The sequence below is a fragment of the Plectropomus leopardus genome, chromosome 2, assembly GCF_026936395.1.
Source record: "Plectropomus leopardus strain MGB_pleo_1.0 chromosome 2, ASM2693639v1, whole genome shotgun sequence".
Taxonomy (NCBI): Eukaryota; Metazoa; Chordata; class Actinopteri; order Perciformes; family Serranidae; genus Plectropomus; species Plectropomus leopardus.
The window spans coordinates 37,559,181-37,578,722 of NC_142177.1; the positions used below are offsets into that span (position 1 = coordinate 37,559,181).

The 19,542-nt window shown below is 38.8% G+C and overlaps 1 protein-coding gene across 1 annotated transcript; it reads left to right on the top strand.

Moving 5' to 3' along the window:
* Nucleotides 1–4,538: 4,538 nt before the first annotated feature.
* On the top strand, nt 4,539–17,630 carry LOC121955898 (zgc:171566). The gene is made up of 9 exons (XM_042503985.2): nt 4,539–4,927; nt 7,374–7,488; nt 10,827–10,877; nt 11,410–11,494; nt 11,715–11,853; nt 13,621–13,727; nt 14,277–14,367; nt 14,679–14,816; nt 15,092–17,630. Exons 1-9 carry the CDS (start codon nt 4,819–4,821, stop codon nt 15,211–15,213), a joined length of 957 nt encoding a protein of 318 aa, XP_042359919.1. The 5' UTR covers nt 4,539–4,818; the 3' UTR covers nt 15,214–17,630.
* The last annotated feature ends 1,912 nt before the right edge of the window (nt 17,631–19,542 follow it).

Here is a 19,542-nt window from a genome sequence, read left to right on the forward strand (position 1 = left end):
AAATAATGAGTTGTATATGTCAACATAAATGTAGTTCACCTTCAAACATTTAGTGAATCTGACCAGATAATCTCTCAGTTCTTTTGTTTCTGTATACAACATAAATAGTACAACAAAATATAATCAACCACAAACAGCAATACTTGTGTTAGCCATATGTAACTGCAATGTCAACAAGCTGAAATATTGCCATTATCACGAAATGAATTTTTGTTATTAAAAATTATTCCTGTATTATCATGGATGATATGGCACACCCCTACTAAATATTTGCAAAACTAGCTTTAAAGCAACACGAAACCCAACACTAGACATTAAAAACATTCCCTGAAGTCCATACAAACATTATTTTCTTAAACAGCACTCAACTAGGAAAAGTTCAACGGTTTTAATCTGCAAAGACCACCACAGGACACTGCAACTCCACACTGAAACCCTGAGTCAGCAGCCTGCTCAGGAAGGTTACACTGCAGCTAAAACTCTCACCACTCCTGACTGTTTTCCCTAGTTAGACACTTACAGATAAAAACAATCAAAGAAATTTTATATTTATATAAGTAGGTGGACATACAATTAAAACATAAAAACTATCTGATTATCAATGACAAGTCAGAATGCGACATAAACTCATGTAATCTGTATTAAGTTGAACCAGAAAAAGAATGATAGAGGACATTATGCTGATGAGACAAGCCGAGACACGACGAGACTTTTTTAATCCCACACTGAGGAAATTCGCACAATACAGCATCTCAACAGTTAAAAGTAAGAGGCAAAGTGACTGAGTGCTAAAAAAGGATAAAAGTATTACAAAAAACAAAGTAGAATATAAAATCTTTATACACTATGCGCACCTTTCACATATACAGATATAGTATAGTATATAACTGTAAAGATATATAAATAAAGCCTAAAACTATTATTGCACATGTGGTAAACTGTTGCACAGTAGGAAACTGTACAGCCATGTTGAACAGTATAGTATAAAGAATATGGATATGTACATATATTTGTGAGTATTTACAATGACTATGAATTAAAAGAATATATAAAACTTGAGATGAAATAGTGCAAATTTGCTGTCATGTTGTGAGGGTGGTGGCGGCAGAGAAACAATGGTGATGTTAAATCTGACTTATACTAAAAAGGCAAACCATACAGCTCTATTCACTAGGATAAAGTATTGTACAGTTATAGTCTCTGGACAATGAGGTAATTTTAACACACACACACACACACACACACACACACACACACACACACACACACACACACACACACACACACACACAACCTCATACAGAACCGGAAGAGCTGTTTGGTGGAGGAGTGTGACCTCTTGTGGTTCTTGAGTACTGGTGCAGTGCAATTTGTCTCTGCAATATACTGTAACTAAAGTCACTGATCCGTGGGCTACCTGTATTAAAAACTGCTGACTTCATCAAATTAACAGACATGCACACACTCAAAAACACCTTAACCTTACAGCAGTGTTCACGAAAAAAACATTGCTCTACATTCACTCTCTCTCTCTCTCTCTGTCAGAGAGAGATGTTACAGATGTTACTCAAAGGACAAATTAAAATTAGAGGAGAACTTTGATGGTGCATGCTTTAGAGTGGGGCTTTTAACACACACACACACACACACACACACACACACACACACACACACACACCAGTACCTTCTCTTTCTCGAGCATACACACAGTATGTTCTCTCTGTTTCCATACCAAACCAAATGAGCAAACATTTGCTCAGGACTAAGATAAGAAACAGAAAATGTAACATGTGATGACAGTGAAAGAACTTGCTGACACAATAACACAAAACAACAAATCAGGTAAATTAGCAGAGTGCTTCTGATGATAACTGTGCAGGTCAGCAGAAGTTGTTAAGTTTACAGAGCCGCAGCAGAGATGCAGTGTGGGCAAAAATACACAAAGAACTAATGGTACAGATTTTCTCTTCAGTACTACTTTCCCCACATGGAGTGTGCCATGTTGCAAAAAAAGCTTAGGATTGTTTCTACTCATGACAGCTGCAGCACTGTGATAAGCTAGAACAGAGTGAAACCAAACAAGAAGAGAGTACTCTGCTGTGATTTAATATTTTGCAACTGAGTAGCTTTTTGAACCATGTCCCCCCATCCACTCACTCTACAAAACATGGGTTTGTCATAGAGACCCATCACCTCCACATTCACACTTTGGCTGAACATCACAAATTTTGTCTTTGGACGATAATGCGATATTAGCACAAAGTATGCCATCGTGCAATTTTGATTCGACCTAATTTAGGGCCCCTAGCACTGTTTGAATGTTTAGTAAGGAGGTGCACTTAAATGAAAACTGAGACAAAGATGTGCCTTAGGGAATTTAAAATAAAAGTATATCTTAACAACTTTGTTATGTATGGATGTGAAAAAGAGATAAAGCAGGAGTCCCTCAGTGTCCCTCAAACCACTGGTGCTCATGGAAGTGAATACTTCAAAAAGGGGGGGGGGGACTTATAACCAAAAAGCTACATTACATAACATCTAATATAGTGTCATAATCATTTCTCACTTGTGTGATGACATTTCATCTCCTCAAAGCATTTCAGGTATGATGAATAGTCTTTCAGTAATAAACAAAATATTGATAAAATAACTCAGAGGACTTTTGAAGGTTATCAAACCACAATCAAAACTTGAAACTACCAGAGAGAGAAGACCGATAAATTCATACAAACTAACATCATATGAGTCCGGCTGCAATTCTGCAGATTCATCGGATTCCCTTGATATAACAATCACAATAAGCATGGTGGAAAAATGCCTCATTGACATTTAAAACAGAGATGGCCAAGAGGGCAGCATAAAACTGTTACAACAAGTACAACTGCAACACCACAAGGAGCAAGCACAATCTCCGGTTAAAATGCAACACAGCTCCATTTCAGGTCCTTGTGTAAGCACCTGGGCTCAGATAAGCCCGTCAGCCACATACTCACCACCACAATGAAACATACACAATGAAACTGTCAAACTAAGCCTCACCACAACAAAATGTACTGTACGTGAAGTCAAAAACATCTCTCCAACAGCATGAAATTCGTTGCAAAAGATATTAGCAATACATATCTGCACCACTGCAAACACTACAATGAACCTACAGTAGAGCACAACACGTGAACTGCAAGCTGAATTTCACTGACTTACCTTTAGATGCCTCTGGTTTTCTATGAAGCAAAATTCCGGTTAATTCCTTTAAGTCCACATCCTGAAATGGTCTTTGGTGTGGTATCACTGGCAATGGGCATGAGCGTCGGACGGCTCTGGGTGGTGTCTTGAACGAGGACAGGTAACGTCTCTCTGGGTGGTGTCTTGAACGAGGACAGGTAACGGCTCTCTGGGTGGTGTCTTGGACGTGGACAGGTAACGGCTCTCTGGGTGGTGTCTTGGACGTGGACAGGTATGCACGAACAGTGTCTTCAGTTACTGGCTGTGTGGCTAACTTCACAGCGGCTCTCAGTGTCAACTTCGGCGGTCTCTCCTTCACTCTCCCCGGCGGGGGTCAGGAGCTGCCCTTCGGTGTCTGAACCAACAAGTGACGCTGCCCTCAAAACACTTGTCTCTGTTGTTTCCAAGTCAATGTCCGGCCGTGGTGAAGCCACAATTTCCCCCTCTTCACAGTTCGCATTTTGTGGTAAGGAGAGCTGCGTGTCGTTTTTTAGCTAACGCCACTGTCTCGAGGCAACATGCTAACGTTAGCGCTAACCGCCGCTAGCCGTTGTCCGGTAACGTTAACTGACCCTACTCGCAACCGTCGCCTCGTCGTTTTTACCGTTTTTGAAAAAAATACCTTTAACTCTGGTTTTAAAAAAGCTTCTGTTCCCCCTTTTTTTTGGGGAGGTGGAGGGCGGTTTTGAGTACCGCTCTTGTGTACCTTATTCCGCCATGTTTTTTTAACAGTCAGTCAAGAAGTAAAACGGCGCATTCGAAACTAGCCAATCAGTGTCAGCAAGTATCACCATTGGCAACAAACTGGCCAATCAGTACACGGGGTTTATGACATTAAACCCGCCCCACGCAATCGGTATTACTTTATCCCTTTCAGTGTATTTTAGTTTATTTGCACATACACATGTATAGAAAAGAGAGAAAAAGACAATTAAAAAGCTGTGCAGGAGACATTAGAAGCCAAAAATGGTTTATGGAGATACACCCACTATTAAATAACTACAATTATTCATAAAAAGAAATAAAGATAAATAAATAAAAACAAAAACACATTGATTTAAATCAATAAAAATAGTGCAAACTGTTGCCACAGGTAAAAGAAAAATAGTGGGTATTAGTTTTTACAGTTTAGGCTACAATAGACTGTCCACTGTAGCTGATTTATGGAGCTGAAATATTATACCTTAACTGTATGAAGGTGGAAGAGACGATGTTAGAGGTGAGGAGGTGTCTGATCTGGCAGATCTATTTCTATGAGGAGAGAGCAGGAGGAGGCTGCTCTAGGTGACGTGGGTCTATTGAGGGGAGCTCCACACGTGACTGACTTGATGCTCCTCTTCAGCCAGCAGAGGACAACACGAGAGATTCATCACCCTCATCACCCAGGAGGCAGCATCTGCGCTCGGATCTTAATTTTTGTAACCTTAAATTTGTGCCTTTTCTCCTCTTCGGGTCTGTATTTTATCTATATTTTGTTATTCTTATAGATAAAAACCAGCGCCGGTTTTGTGAGTTGTCCTTCTCAACCTGCAAAGCAAACCTCTATCCGTCCTCTCCAGCGGTTTTTGTGATTTTTAACACTGCCCGGTGTTGTGGATGTGTCGGCCGGCTGCAGCGGTGCTCGCGGTGCTGACCGCCTGTGTCTGCGTGCTACGAGTGTGCGCGGCGGGGAGAAGCCAGCAGCTCAATTACCGGCCGGTCATCGGTAAGATTCAGCCGCATGAAGGGCTATTTGTGTCTGTCCATGTCCGTGCAGTAACCGGCTGACGGATTATGATAGCTCTTATGTAATTCTAATCGAGAATGTTCGAGAAAAGGTGTGTGTGTGTGTTGACAGAGAGTGTGTTTGTGTGTGTGCATGTCCCTCTATTATAGGTTAATGTGATAATGTATGAATGCCACGTCCAATCCTGTGTCCTCTGAGGTGCGTCTCTTTTATTTGCTTTCATGTATAGAAGATGCAGAGAGATTTTATTGAATCTTTTTATTTTCCATATCCCTCCAAATTTTGTTGTAGTTTATCGTCGGTTAATATCGCATACGATGTAAATCATGTCAGATGTCTCCATCTGTGTTTTTAAGGTTGTGTTTTAACACAACAAAAATCAAAAAGTGTTGTCCCTGCTGAAAAAAAAACAGCTTGCCCAGTCTGTTTGACCAGTTTTAGTGTATATTTGATGGTTTAGGTGGTTTATCCATTAAAATTCCTGTAAAATTGAAACCACAGAGAAATAACAGTGTTATGAGCAGGAAGTATGACCGGCAAAGGGCCTAAATCAGTTAAGTCTACTGTTATGGGATATACATAAAGATTATTGTGTGCAGCTTGACAGGCTGGTCACTACAGCATGTCTGGCTGGTGGTCCACCCAACTAAACCATCAAAGACCAGCAAGAACTGGGGAAGACAATCTAAGGCCATCTTTGACCAGCTAAAACCAACTAAAACCAGCTTCCAGCTTGAGCTGGGCTTTAGCTGGGGTTTTTTTGTTTTTTGGTTTTTTTGCAGGGATTTGAATGACAATAAGTGTAAGTATAACATTTTATAAAGGCCTACTTTTTCTTGTGCTGATACAATTTTGTAAGAGCGGGATGAATGGAAGATGATGATTATGTAAATAGATAAAATGAAAGGCAAGTGGGGAATAAGTTATGCTTTTTTTCCAATTGTGTTCATCTAATAATTATTATGTGCAAATATTTGCTCTATCTATCTATCTATCTAACTTAAAAATTACAGAAAAAAACTTTAAAATGGTCAGTTTAGCTGTTAAGTTTCAAAAAATTCCTTATGGGGGTAATTCATTTGGGACCCCCTGGGTTGTTTCGGAGAAGGGGCCAGTTGAAAAGCCCTGTGAGCAGAGAATTATGTCAGGATGTTGTTTTGAGCAAACCTGCTGCTTCATTGTGGTCACAACTCTGACAACATTTCCAAACTGAGGCCATGACTTCTGATCTGTGGTTATGAGTAAAGTAGGAGGTCCATTGACTCTGGATTTTACTGTCATAAAAAGGACTGAGTTTGTCACCCTTGTCAGGTGGCCTGTATTAAAAAATGCAAGAGTTTATATTGTGTTTTAAGACAGATTCAAAGTTTGTGATCTTCAATGATTAACATGGTTGTAGGAATATAAAGTGCTGTTACTTACTTAGTTTTAATTGTGCGATGCACTTTGCGTGGCTGAGGTTCTTGCATGACTCATAATAAGTTTTCCAAGAATTTTTTTTTTTTTTAAATTTTTGGAATTTTCATATTTTCAGACATATATTGTATATAACAGCGACTATAACAGCTAACCAATCTGGTCCCCAGTAGAGTCCCCAAACATTTCTTTCTTCTTTAGTACTTTTAGTATACATAAGGTGCCAAAGTGCATAAAACAGCATCAAAACAGAGCTCGATCGTAAAAAAAAAAAAAAAAAGTTAAGTAGTAGTTAAGTGGCTAATGTCCTCAACTCCTGGAAATGTCCTAAAATCTGAAAAACATCCTAAAATCTTAGAAATGTCCTAAAATCCTCGAGATGTTCAAAATCTGAGAAAAATCCTAAAAACAAGTCTTTGGATTAGTCAAACATCATATGAAGAACAAAACAGACACTTCAATATAAGCAATACAACTATCTTTAAAAAATAAAAACAATGTTTAGCAGCACATAAACATAACATAAATCATATCATCTTTTGTTACATACCAGATACAGTGTCCATTTTAGTGAATAAAATAAAATAAACAAATAAGAGTCCTCCACCCCTAACATTTTTTAGGTACCTAAACATGTTTTGAATATTTATATAATTAATAAAATGTCCCCAAACCAAATTTCCTTGCTTCACCTAGCGAGTAATTTCTGGTCGAGTCTGATTCTTCCAGTGATGAAGCCTGTAGTTCATGTCAATGATGCAATGAGACTTTTTCCTGAAAACCGTAAAGACAAATAAAGACAGACGCACATCTCCAGGATGAGCAAGTCAGTGCCTGTAGAAAATTTGATCCTTTGCACCAGTGTTGATATTTTTCTTGTCAAAACACTTCAGCGTCCTTCTCTTTGTTGCTTCCTTGTCTTTTCTGTGTGGTTGGGATTTCTCACACATGCATCAGCTTTTCTATGCACATATCTATATAAATCTGTGTTATGTCATCTGTCTTCTAGGTGTGTTGGCGCAAGAAAATCTTCCAGGAGACCAGTTTGCTCGTGGCTCCTCTTACATCGCAGCCTGCTATGTCAAATACCTGGAGGGCTCTGGGGCCCGGGTTGTACCTATCAGGTAAGCCATTCAGACGTAACATCTTTCACATACTGTACCTGTTAGCTGTCAGAGCCAAAATTAGATTTTCCTGTTATTGATGGGCCTTGAGGCACATTTTTTCTGAAGGACCCCTGCCTCCGCAAAGACACAAAGATTTTTCTTTAGCTTTCCTGAGTGACTCGAGAAAAATGCATATGAAGTGTTCATACTACACGATGTGTTCAAGGACTGTTGGAAATATGAAAATTCAACAATATCTTCTGCGTTTAGTTTCTTGCTTTGATAAATGGTGTGATTTTGGTAATATTTATTTTGGCAGAGTCATGGTTTGGAGAACATGTTTTCTTTAAATTTCTTTAACAAAAACAGAGAAAAAAATTTTTAAAAAATAATGAATGATTGAAACATCAGAATTGTAAAAAAAAAAAAAAATAGAAATGTTGAACATTTTCAGGGTAAATAAGATTCCCAAGTGCATTAAAAAAACATAAAAAATAGAGCTTGTTCATCAAAAAGAAGATTCCTCCCCTGACAGCCCTGCAGAAGTCCAGGCTAAGCCCCCCCCCGTGTCCTCAAATCTTAGAAATGGCCCTGCTCTGCACTTCACACCTCTCAGTATAATGTACATAATGCATTTATGTTCCATGTTATCCTAAATTTTCTAAACTTTTTTCCTGGTTGGTTTCTGGTTGTAAAACAGTTGCATTCTGATGTAAATCAACATGTAGTTTTCCCTTTGTGTCTTTTAATGGTCCATCTGTTTTGATAAAAAAAACATACATCAAAACAACAATGTGGTTCTCAGCAAGAATAGAAAGACTCAGATTAGGTGCATTCTCATGAATAAGAGGACAAGGCTATACATTATATCTAAAGAGCTCAACTAATTTCAGACTCTGACAGTGGCAGCTCTAATTCCATGACTGAAACTGCTGTGAGTCAGAGCAGGATCACAGTAATGAACAGGTAGTGACATGGTGAAGTAGACTCTTCTAATAAAATGCATACCACTAACAATGAAAAAGATGCCTCTTATGCTAATGCTTAAAATGCAATAAAGGCAGTTTACCCAGGTGCCAATTTCATCAAGTGATCAAATGGCCACTTGAGGCTGACTCTAAAACAGAGTAAATCCTCATAGTCCCCCGTGTAAATATCATGCACACCTTTCTAGCAGATATTAACATGTTTGCAGGCTCATACAAAAACAGTTTTCTTTTCAACATTCATGACAACTGTACGGGGGTGAGTTCTACGTTTACATTTTATTAAGGCTTCAATTTACACGTATTTAAGAGTGGGACTCTTTGAGTGATAGACTGTCTGCCGATGCTGTCGAAATGTTGAGAATAAAGTCGTAATATAATTTCGAGATTAAAGTCGAAATTTCGAGAAAAAAGTGGAAAGGAGAGCGGAGAGCCGCGCCGTCCTCTGTGTACTTGCCCGGCGAGGGCTGCTCGTGGCTGGAGTGATGGCAGTGGGGAGGTACCCCCCTCCCCAGGCGGGCCAGTTCACGCCGGGCCGGGCCTCTGGGACCCCCGCCTCGATCCCACCACGCCCTCGGCGTCTCACCTCCACCACTCTGTGGTGACTGGTGGTGGTGAGGAGGAGGGGAAAACGTTAGAAATTCATCCCGGGGAGCCTGGGTAGTAGCACTACGGCCACGAGCAGCCCTCGCCGGGCAAGTACACCGAAGTTGGCGCGGCTCTCCGGAGCTTCCCCCGGGAGATAGGAGGGGTTACCTCCCCGCCGCCACGCCCCGGCCACGAGCAGCCCTCGCCGGGCGAGTAGACAGAGCTCGGCGCGGCTCTCCGCTCCCCTTTCGACTTTATTCTCGAAATTTTGACTTTTTCTTCGCAAAATTTCTTGCCCCAAATTATTTTCTCCATCATAAATGGCCCTAATCCGCTTCCATAGGTTATCTGCTTATATTAATCAACATTTAGTTGTGAGACCCTGCTCTCTTCCCATCAAGTCACAGCCACTTACAGATAAACTAGTGTGCAAAATCTTGTATGCTTGCATGATTAAAATCAGTCCTTGTTTTTCAGTCCCCCTCCCCCACAGACAATTCTTAGCAGTTACTCTTAGGTCACTTCAACATTTATCTTGATCACTGTTACTCATGCACAAATTATTACACACTGTGAGTTAGTAATCACTTGCCCTTAGGCATGATTACATCATGCGTTATATATTTGTATATGTTTGAGGGAATTCATTTAAAGTAATCTAGCTTGGAAGTTATCAAAGACTCAAATTCCTACGTTGATAATTTGTCAAACTGTGGTCTAAATGTTGCTCACAGCAAATTTGGTCATGGTTCCTGAATGGTTTCATGTGAGCGGAGCCTGTGCTAATGAGACGGACGTCACTATAACAGTAGCTTGCATGTTGAGTTCTAGTACAGCAGCCTTTTACAGTCTTTGTATACTTTTGTTCAAATCCGGGCAAAAATAATGCTGAGAAAACCACAGATCTGCTACATTTGTACATTATGATAAAGCAGATACGTTGAAACTTTCTTTTTTATTTAAAAAATGCCGTGGTTAACAGGGGCTAAGGCACCTACTTATGAGGGGGGAGGGGGTGGTGCAAAACCGAAGGGGCAATTCAGATATTTTTTTAAGCTGTGGGGAGGGAGCTGTGTGATATTTTTTGAATTTGGCTGAAATCTGGGGAGTACATTCAACTTTAAATGGTTGTATTATGTATTTATTTTAAAAACCTGCAGAAACCCAAAACCCACAAGTGTGTCTTACAGGCATGTTTTCTTTAATAATCTCAAAAATCAAACCATTAATTGCGGCCAGAAACTGTGAAATATGGTTATTTATGGTGAAAGGAGGGTTATGCATTTTTTTCCTGTCACTCAGGGAGCCTAAGGGAAAAAATTATAGTTCAGGGGTGAGTCATGATATGAAAAATAAACCAAAGTTGATCTCCAGCCATCCCTGACTCTGATAAGTAAAGTATAGTTCTTAAGAAAGATCTAGTTTTAGCTCAAAATATACTTTTCTTGGCACTATTCTCTAACAAACTGTAGTGATGTCTCTAAAGGAGACAAACAAATAAAAAAGTAGCACCTCAGGCTTTTTCTGTCTTTCTCTCTGTCATTTTAATGACTGCTGATAGGAATTGGAATAACTTTTAGCCCTCCCACAGACTCAACATCCTCCTAATGTTGAGAATACATTAATTCTCACTTTTGTGTAGAAAGTCACTGAGGCTAAATGTTCATTACTCTATATGCATAAAATGTTGCTTTACTCCAGACTGATTAAAAATGTATTTGTCTTGGATCGTTAATGGGTTTAACTATTCATTTAATACCTTCTTTGTCTTTTTTTCACCAGAATCAATCGCACAGAAGAAGAATATGCCAACATATTCCGCTCAATAAATGGGTGAGTTAACCTTTTTGTCACCTTTGTGTTTGTTCAGCTCTTCATATGAGACTTATCTTTTCTTGCCATCTGTCTAATAATAAAACAAGTCTTAGCCTGGCTTTTGGCTTTAATACACAACAACAGTGATACTCAACTTATGGCCAGCAGGCCAAATCTGGCCCCTGATAAGGTAACGGGTGGCCCCACCCACAAGCATTTTCTAATTCACAATCCAACAAAATTATACAAATTTCCTAAAATCCTGTAAATGTCATAAAATCTTGTAACATGTTTTTTGCTGCTGTGATTGGCCTCCTGTCATTTTGCAGAATGGGCTCTCAAGCTAAGCAAGTTGAGTATCTCTGATCTTTGACCTGCTCATGTCCTCTCTGTCAGTTGCTCACAATTTTAACATTTTCTGTTCAATGTAAGCTGTCTATGTTGCCCTCAAAATATATCACGTTTTGACGTGTAAAAGCAGTGAAAAAGTGATATCAGCCCGTGTGAAAGATATCAAAGACTGAATGTAAACAGGAAACTGTGTCCTCAGGTTGTTGCTGCCGGGAGGAGATGTAGATCTTCAAACATCACAGTTCAGTCGAGCTGCCAAGATCTTTTACAACTTGGCTCTGAAGGTAAAATATTTGACTTGTTCAACTGACTGCCAAGATGATGTGACATCTCAAGATGACACTTAAAAAGATTTCATGGATTTATTTTTCCAAAAAGAGCCATGTTTAGCCTCGGCTGTGTGAATGTGTGCAGGGACTGAAGCAGCTGGGTTTAAGTGAAATGGAAGAAATGACATTATCATCGTTGTTACCTCCTCATTCCTCACTCTCTCGTCCTCTGCAGGCCAACGATGCCGGGGACTACTTCCCCATCTGGGGGACGTGTCAGGGCTTCCAGCAGCTGTCCGTCCTCACAGCCAACAAAAACCTGCTCACCCTCACTGACACCAAGGCTGTGGCTCTACCTCTCACTCTCACACCAGGTACTCAATCTCATCACTGTGTTTCGGCTCTGGTTCTGCCTGCTTGGCTTGTTTACTCTTGAAATATCACATTATATATTTTTAAAAATCTTTTCCTTCCTGACGAGTTTAGTTGGAAAAGTAAAATGTGTTCCACCCAAATTTGCAGGAGGGGAGAGCTGATCCCATTCACCAGAGTTTCAGATAATTGAAGGGGGCTTTATTTACCTCAGCTGCAGGGGGCATCAGGCTTTTATTAGGAGCACGCTTATATTGATGTTTTGTTATTGTTTTCAATCTCTTATTTTTTTGACATGATTTTTCTTTTATGGAAACCTTGCTAAATAATATCGAAACAAATATTCTTATTTTATCCTTATTTGCTTTGAGATCTAAAACGGTGTCAGCCATGGTGCTTGTAAGACAACATGAGAACGATTATATGCACAATATAGTCTATTTTTGCCTTTGTGCCAAAACAAGATAAAATTCCTACTAAGCTGTTTATATGGCTAATGAGAATTAATATTCCACTAATATTCCTTTTCCTCCATTTTTTTATCAATGTTTCCTAGAGGTGGCAGATTTGTCGACAGTATGAATACAGCGTCCCCCTTTCCTTACTTAAAGTCTTTCTTGATGTTTAAAAGTAGGTGTGTTTCTCTTTCCAGCCAGATGTGTGGGCTTTACTTTTGAGCATGCACGTGTACACCAGCCTTGCAAACTGTTGGCGAGTTAGTTTGTTAATGTTGTATCAATGACAACGCACAGAGATGCCCTTAAAAAAACAAGGAACCATGTGTCACAAACTCCCAATGAAGACACATATTCTGAATGTGCTGTACACGTGGCCAAAGACCTATAATCTGAATATTCTCAGCATATCCTACATCTTTAGAAAATGATACATTTGGAAAAAGGTCTAAATCAAAATATTTAAACTGAATATTCTTGTTACATGACTTGCATTAAATCCAGAACACTGTCATATTTGAAATAATGGTGAAATATTAATTTGCATGTAAAAATAATATCAAGTGGATGGTTTCCATGTAAATTAGAGGGGACATGCAGTATGTTTTTACTGAATTCTTTGGACTGTTATCCTGGAAATCTATGAAACTGTACTGGAAGTTCAATAAAAGATGTTAAAAGGTACAAAGATACTGATGAATGTCACGAGTGACATACCGCAATGTCATAAGCTCTATCTCATGAAAATCTTGACACTTTTTGTAATGTTTTGAATGATAATGAATAATTAAGATTATTTTTTAACAGTTTCTGTGGGATTTCTTTTAATGAAATCCTCCTTGAAAATTATCTAAAGAGCAATGTTTCCTGTTTGATCTGGGCTGCAGATTGTGATCTGTATTTGAGCCACAGCAGTTTCACTCGTGGTGCGTAATGCGTTAGGATATGGGCGGATCCCATGCAAATGAGACAAAACACTGCTCTCAGTGGCACATCAATCGATTATGAAAATGTGACTTTTGAGCTCTGCTGAGTTTTTAGGCGAGCTGCAGTTGTAAAGACAAAGTACACACAATATATTATTCATACTACATTTAAGGAGTGTTTTAAATTATCATTTAATCGTATGTCACTGACCCCTAACTCTGGTCCGGCTGTCAAATAATGATTCTAATAGCAGATTTGATCATGACATTTGTATTAAACAATTTGTTCTAATTAATTTTAAAATTAACTGTGACTCCCTCTCTTGGTGTTGTCTTATCTGCCTGTTTGGACTTTCTGCCTTGCCACAAATCTGTGTCCGTCCTCCAGCGGCCCAGTCCAGCCGTCTGTTCCGAAGTTTTCCCAAGGACCTCCTGCAGTCTCTGGCTACAGAAAACATCACTTCCAACTTCCACAGATGGAGTCTGTCTATACAGGTATTTTCTGCTCCCTGCTCCACTTTCTTTTCTTATTTTTGCAAATTACTATAAAGCATAATCACCTGCTGTCATGGCCAGAATCTGTCAGAGTTGTTATTATTATTATTCTTTTCTGATTGCTCTGCTTTACTTTAGAAGTCAGCAAAGTCAGTACTCTTTGAAGTACCAAGCACACTGATCCAATACTGAAAGGTGGAGCTTGAAACACATCAGTCTGTTTATCAGTTTATAGAGAATCAAAACTCTTCCTCAGACCACACTGGACTGTCAGCTCTGTTACTATAGTTACAGGTTTATATACATTAGTCATCTGTAACTATAAAATAAAAGGATGTTTTGCTGTCTTCGCTCTATACTGGTTAACTGTTTGCAGCTATAGACTCTGTAAAACAGTTAAATTCACTGCTGCTCAAAGGCTGCTGGCAGCAGCTACCAGCAACTTAAAGGTGAAAAGTTTTTTTGCGCGTTACTCAATGGTCAACAATGTTTGTCTCAGTAAGATTTTTGTTCAGTGTCCTTGAGCTGCTTCACTGTTTGAACCAACAGAACTATAGCCGCAACGCCAAGCTGAAGAGGTTTTACAAGGTCCTGTCCACTAACAATGACGGGAAGAAAGAATTCATCTCCACCATGGAAGGTACCATTCGCGTTATGCCGTGTCATTCACATTGCTCACTATACAATTGTCATAAACAAAAGGTTAGAGCAAATGCACAGTGCAACAAAATTCAGACTACTGTGATTTTGGCCAGATGTTACCATCACCTCATAACTGAACTGGAGTTGTTGTTGGAATCACAGAGATGTGAAACAGGGGTAATGATGATTCAAAGATTGTGATGGTCCTATCTCAAAATAAGAACTTTTCTTAAGATGTTTTTTGGGATTCATTTTTCTCTTTATTTTGTTATTGTTTTTGTCCACTAACATGTTTCTGGCTCTCCTCAGCCTACCGCTACCCATTTTATGCAGTGCAGTGGCATCCAGAGAAAAGCCAGTTTGAGTGGATAGATAAGCCGGGCATGATTCACTCCCTGTCCGCTGTAAGAGCCTCCTTCTACACTGCCAGCTTCTTTGTCTCTGAAGGTAACCTGTGGCACCTGTATATACTTATTTCCTCTGTCAAGATGTTACTATTTTTATACTGTAATAGTATGTACTGAAACACTATTTGTCAATTTTTTGCACGTTTCCTTGCTCTTTACTAAAATGTTTTTAAAAGGCTAGGTCACTATTTTTCACCATAATGATTGGCCACCAGCCAAAAAAGATTAGATTATTTCTGCTTTTAATCAAGACACACTTTCTCTCTCTTCACCTTCTCTGTTTCCCTCCTGCTTTCTGTTCTTTCTCTCCTGCAGCCATGAAGAGCCAGCACCAGTTCTCCAGTTCTGTGGAGGAGGAGCGAGCTCTCATCTACAACTTCTCTCCCGTCTACAGAGGCATGCACGCCATCTTTGTGCAGAACTATTACTTTGATTGACGGACTCTACCGAAGACGACCTTGGCCCAAGTATAAAACCAAACGCTATGGTGTCGTCTCTTCCAGTAGCCTCAAACTCCAAGTCAGTAATTAGCAGTTTAGCTTAGCTGGTTTGCACAGTAATATGAAATGCAGAAGTGCCAACAGAAGTGATGGAACGCAGTGATACAATAACAAAATAATAAAACTAAACGTTATGTTCAAAAAGGTTTTTTTGAATCTAATATTAGATAAATGACAGGTATGAATTTACAAAAGTGGCAACCACATAGACGCATGCACAAAATCCACACATGAACAAGATCATGTTTTGGCTTTGGGGGCACAATCCCCACCGGAAATGCAACAATGTTTCCGTAAAAAACAACTGCTTTTCATGGCACTATCCTGGCATGAAAAGCAGCGACAAGTCGTTAAAAAACATCCAAGTTTGGTGGCTGAAAAGATGCTGCAAACAATTGGTTTAGTTGTTTTTTGCTCTTAACAGTGGTCTGCATTTTGGCTGGTGTCACGCCATCCAACATCCTCTCCACTTCCATAAGACAAAGTCAGCTAATTTACTGAAAATCACTGTAGAAAGATGATATGAAATATGTTATGAAATGTAAAAATGTGACGTATTTGTGGTGTGCAGAAATGTACAAAGCCAGCATGTATGATTTGATCATGAGCCAGAAGCTACTGAAGGTCAGTTAGAGTGTGACAAACTGCTGTTTTAATATCAGTGTGAAATAATGAATGTGAGTCCTCAGCATTATTTCTGTAGAAACTTAATTTCCACCTACATATCTTCTTCCTCTGTCTTGTTTTTATCCTAAAGTACCACACAAGTTGTTTGTTCATCAGTATCTGTAAGATACACAGTAATCAGTGTGTATGCCCGTCAGTGAGAAATGAAAATTTGATCACCAACTTCTCTTTTTAAAGGAACTGCTATTATCACCAAGGTTTGTATAGTCATGAAAAAACCTGTAAAAGTAATGGAATTTGCAAATAGCTATTTCCAGGCCTGGAAAACTAAAAATATACTGAAAATTATGGAAAAGTCATGAATTTTTATTTCACAAACCTGTATAATTACACCCCCCAAAGAAAAGCCATAAATTGTGAGAGAAAAATATTACCATTTTTTAAAAATTAAAAATGACCAACAATCTATAAAGAAAACAATTGCCAAGAATTGTAAAGAAAAAAATATCAATTTTCCAGTTAAAAATTGCTAGAAAATTTTGATGAGAAAAAAATTACCAAAAATATTTAAAGGCAAACGAAAATTGCCACAATATTGTAGTATCAATGGTAATTTTAAGAGAATGTATGGTCTTTAAAATTAAAAACTTTAAAATCATGGAAATGCATTGGCAAACTGTATGAACCCTGTATTATGAAGATGTATAATGCTTGTGAGTTTTTTTCCCAAAAATATCAATGATTACATCTCTCTATGGACGAGTCTTGAGAAAGAGTTCATCATGACATGATTGTATTTCTGTTTGTCTTTATGGCATTTCAACATTTTTATTCTTCAACTAAAGAGTATTTTGTATATCATGTGATCAGAGAATGCTACATATCTATTTAGATTATCAGGATTTGAGAAATTATAGTTTTTACATTAAACATTAATTTTATTTTAAATTTTACAAATTTTAGTAAGTAATGACATTCAATTTATGCAAAGGGGGTTGGAAGATATATTTGTAACACCAACAATATTCATGTTCTTCATGGAAAAAGTAGATTGTATGAATCAGTTTATGATGTCTAAAATGTAATTTTGAATGTTTAATGGCGTTGCATGACATCATGACTGTGTTTGAGCCATATAGGGCACTCCGGGAGTGAGTCGTAAAACCTGAAAATGAGTTAACATTTCAGCACCCCCACTTCCCTCATCTCAAAGTCAGTTACAGGCTACCACAGGCTTTTTGACGAGGGAACAAGTGACAACGCTAACTTCTGCATTAGCCTACAGAAAAACACCATCCCTGCAGCACTCTGACATTTTCTTCAGTCATAATTCGAAAATTAGTATGTCAAACCAGTAAAGCTCACCAATGTTTTTTTTTGCTTGTTTTAGGAATTTTATCATACAAATAACAGGATTTTATTTTTTCCAATCTTAATGATTTGCACCCATTTTGCATTCCCACATTAAAACATTGTTTCTTTGCTGCAAGAAAAATCCTCTGGTGAAAATCAATTGAATTCAATATTCTGAGATTCTATTTTGTTTTGCTATTAAAAACCAAAAATAATGAGCCCTGCAGACTAACTATGTGTCCAAATCTTTCTTTGGAACATTCTGTATTTAACAGCTCAGCGGCTTTAGATACATCGATTGCACAAATGATTGTTCAAGTTTTGCTTGTTTGACCACATGCTGGATGATCAAACAATAAAGGAAGTTAACCTCAGTGCATCCGGCGTCCTTTGTTTCCTCGTAAAAGAAGGTGGGGCAGGGTTTTCATTTGTTATTGGACCAAACATTCTGACTGACAGAAAGGAAATGTGGTTTTGTAAAGAGTTGAATTACTCATTCACACTGTAACCTTTATCCCGCTACAAAAACAACAGTTTTAAACATGTCAAATGCCCAGTCCATACTTTAAGGATTGCAGTCATATGTTGTTGCTGTCCTGTGAAAAGCACGCATTTAAAAAATAAACACTATTTTCAGCTTTGTGACAAGGCATGTTTCATAATATCAAGAGGGTTTCTTTCTAAAATCCTAATTTAAGTTTTGTAAGTTAAACTGTTACAAACAATAAAAAAAATCATCTAAATATATTGTTTTTAACGGGGTGTGGTAGGACACATTTGCAACACAGCAGAGCAGGTGAGTAGTTGGTAATGACGTTTATTTAATGTTTTGGCAGGTTATAGATAGATAAGATAGATACTTTATTGATCTCCGCAGGGAAATTCTTGTATCCAGCAGCTCAAAAAACACATAACAGTTCATAAATAAAATCAGAAATTATTTTAAAAAATGGAGCAAAGCTGAGTATAATCAGGTTGCAGGTAAGCAGGGACAGTTATCAGTTCTGGGGTGGAACAGAGTTCACAGAGAGACTGGGGTGAGCTCACATTCACAGGTGATAGTTCAGAGTTCAAGTGGGGAAACTGAAGCAGAGTGTGTGTCAGGCAGTGGAGCAGACGAATCCAGTAGGAGCAGGAAGCGGGATCAACGAGGATAGGTGGGGAATCGATGTACCATCAGAACAATAAACACCAGCGACACTCACATGGAGGAGATGTTTCCCTCTGAAGACGGCAGGAAGAATGGCAATCACTCTTGACGGAGCCGAAGCAGTACAACACCGCACAGCCACAGGCAGATAAGAACCAGGAAGTGCACAGGCAAAACTCATGGTTGGAGACAGAAAGCTGTTAGGTTTCCCAGGGCAGAGACGAGGAGAGGTGTTCAGAGGCGAGCTGAGTCGAAACCAGGAAAACAGTCTGAGAGTGAGCACTGGAAGGCCTGGCATGGAAGCGAATACAATCTGGCATTGAGTGAGTGGATTGAGGCTGCTTAGGTACTGGCTTGACTGGAGATGAAGAGCAGCTTGGAGCACCAGGTGGAGGTGACCAGGCTGATGAGGTGGAGTGGCCGGGTGGAGAGAGGTGGCGAAAGAGTAAATGATAAAATCCCACAGCAGCAGGAGAGAGGCAGAGCAGACTGTGACAGTTAGTGGACAGAAAAACTAAGCTAGAGTTTGATTAAGAGATTAAAAATATGCTGTTGGTGTGATTTTTGCTTATGATATTTTGCAGGTTTGTGGCAAAAACAGTTAAAGTTGACACTTTTCTGATTGAAACCTGACAGACTCACAAATCCTGAACATGGACTGATGTGTTTATATACAGTGCAATCAGAAAGTATGCAGACATTTTTTAACCATTTTGTTATGTTGTAGCCTGATGCTGAAATAAGAGAGTCGTGAGAATAGAGACAAACGGGATAAAAGGGTGAGACACACCTATCTAGGTCACAGCAGGTAATTGACTTGATGAGGCACAGGTGGCTGAATTAGCCAGGTGAAGGTGATTTAAATTAGTGGGAGAGCGAAGAGTGGTCTTGTTCTTGAACCTTTGTTTTCATACCTTCATTTGGTAATATCAGGTAATATCAAAATGAAATTTTCAATAATGCCTATATATAAATATATATCTATGTGTATTTGTTTGTCTTGCATGTTTCCTTGTTCCTTACTAAAATATTTTTTAAAAGGCTAGGTCATTACTTTCGCCATTATATAATTGAAAGTAAGGCCATGAGTCAAAAGAGATAGGATTATTTTGGCTTTTAACCCTTTGAAATCTGAG

Excerpts from the sequence above, each read along its gene's own strand:
- LOC121955898 (XM_042503985.2), top strand. The coding sequence starts at position 4,819 with ATGTGTCGGCCGGCTGCAGCGGTGCTCGCGGTGCTGACCGCCTGTGTC. Across the intron at positions 11,495-11,714 it reads TTTACAACTTGGCTCTGAAG|GCCAACGATGCCGGGGACTA; the intron begins GTAAAATATTTG and ends CGTCCTCTGCAG. Across the intron at positions 14,368-14,678 it reads ATTCATCTCCACCATGGAAG|CCTACCGCTACCCATTTTAT; the intron begins GTACCATTCGCG and ends GGCTCTCCTCAG.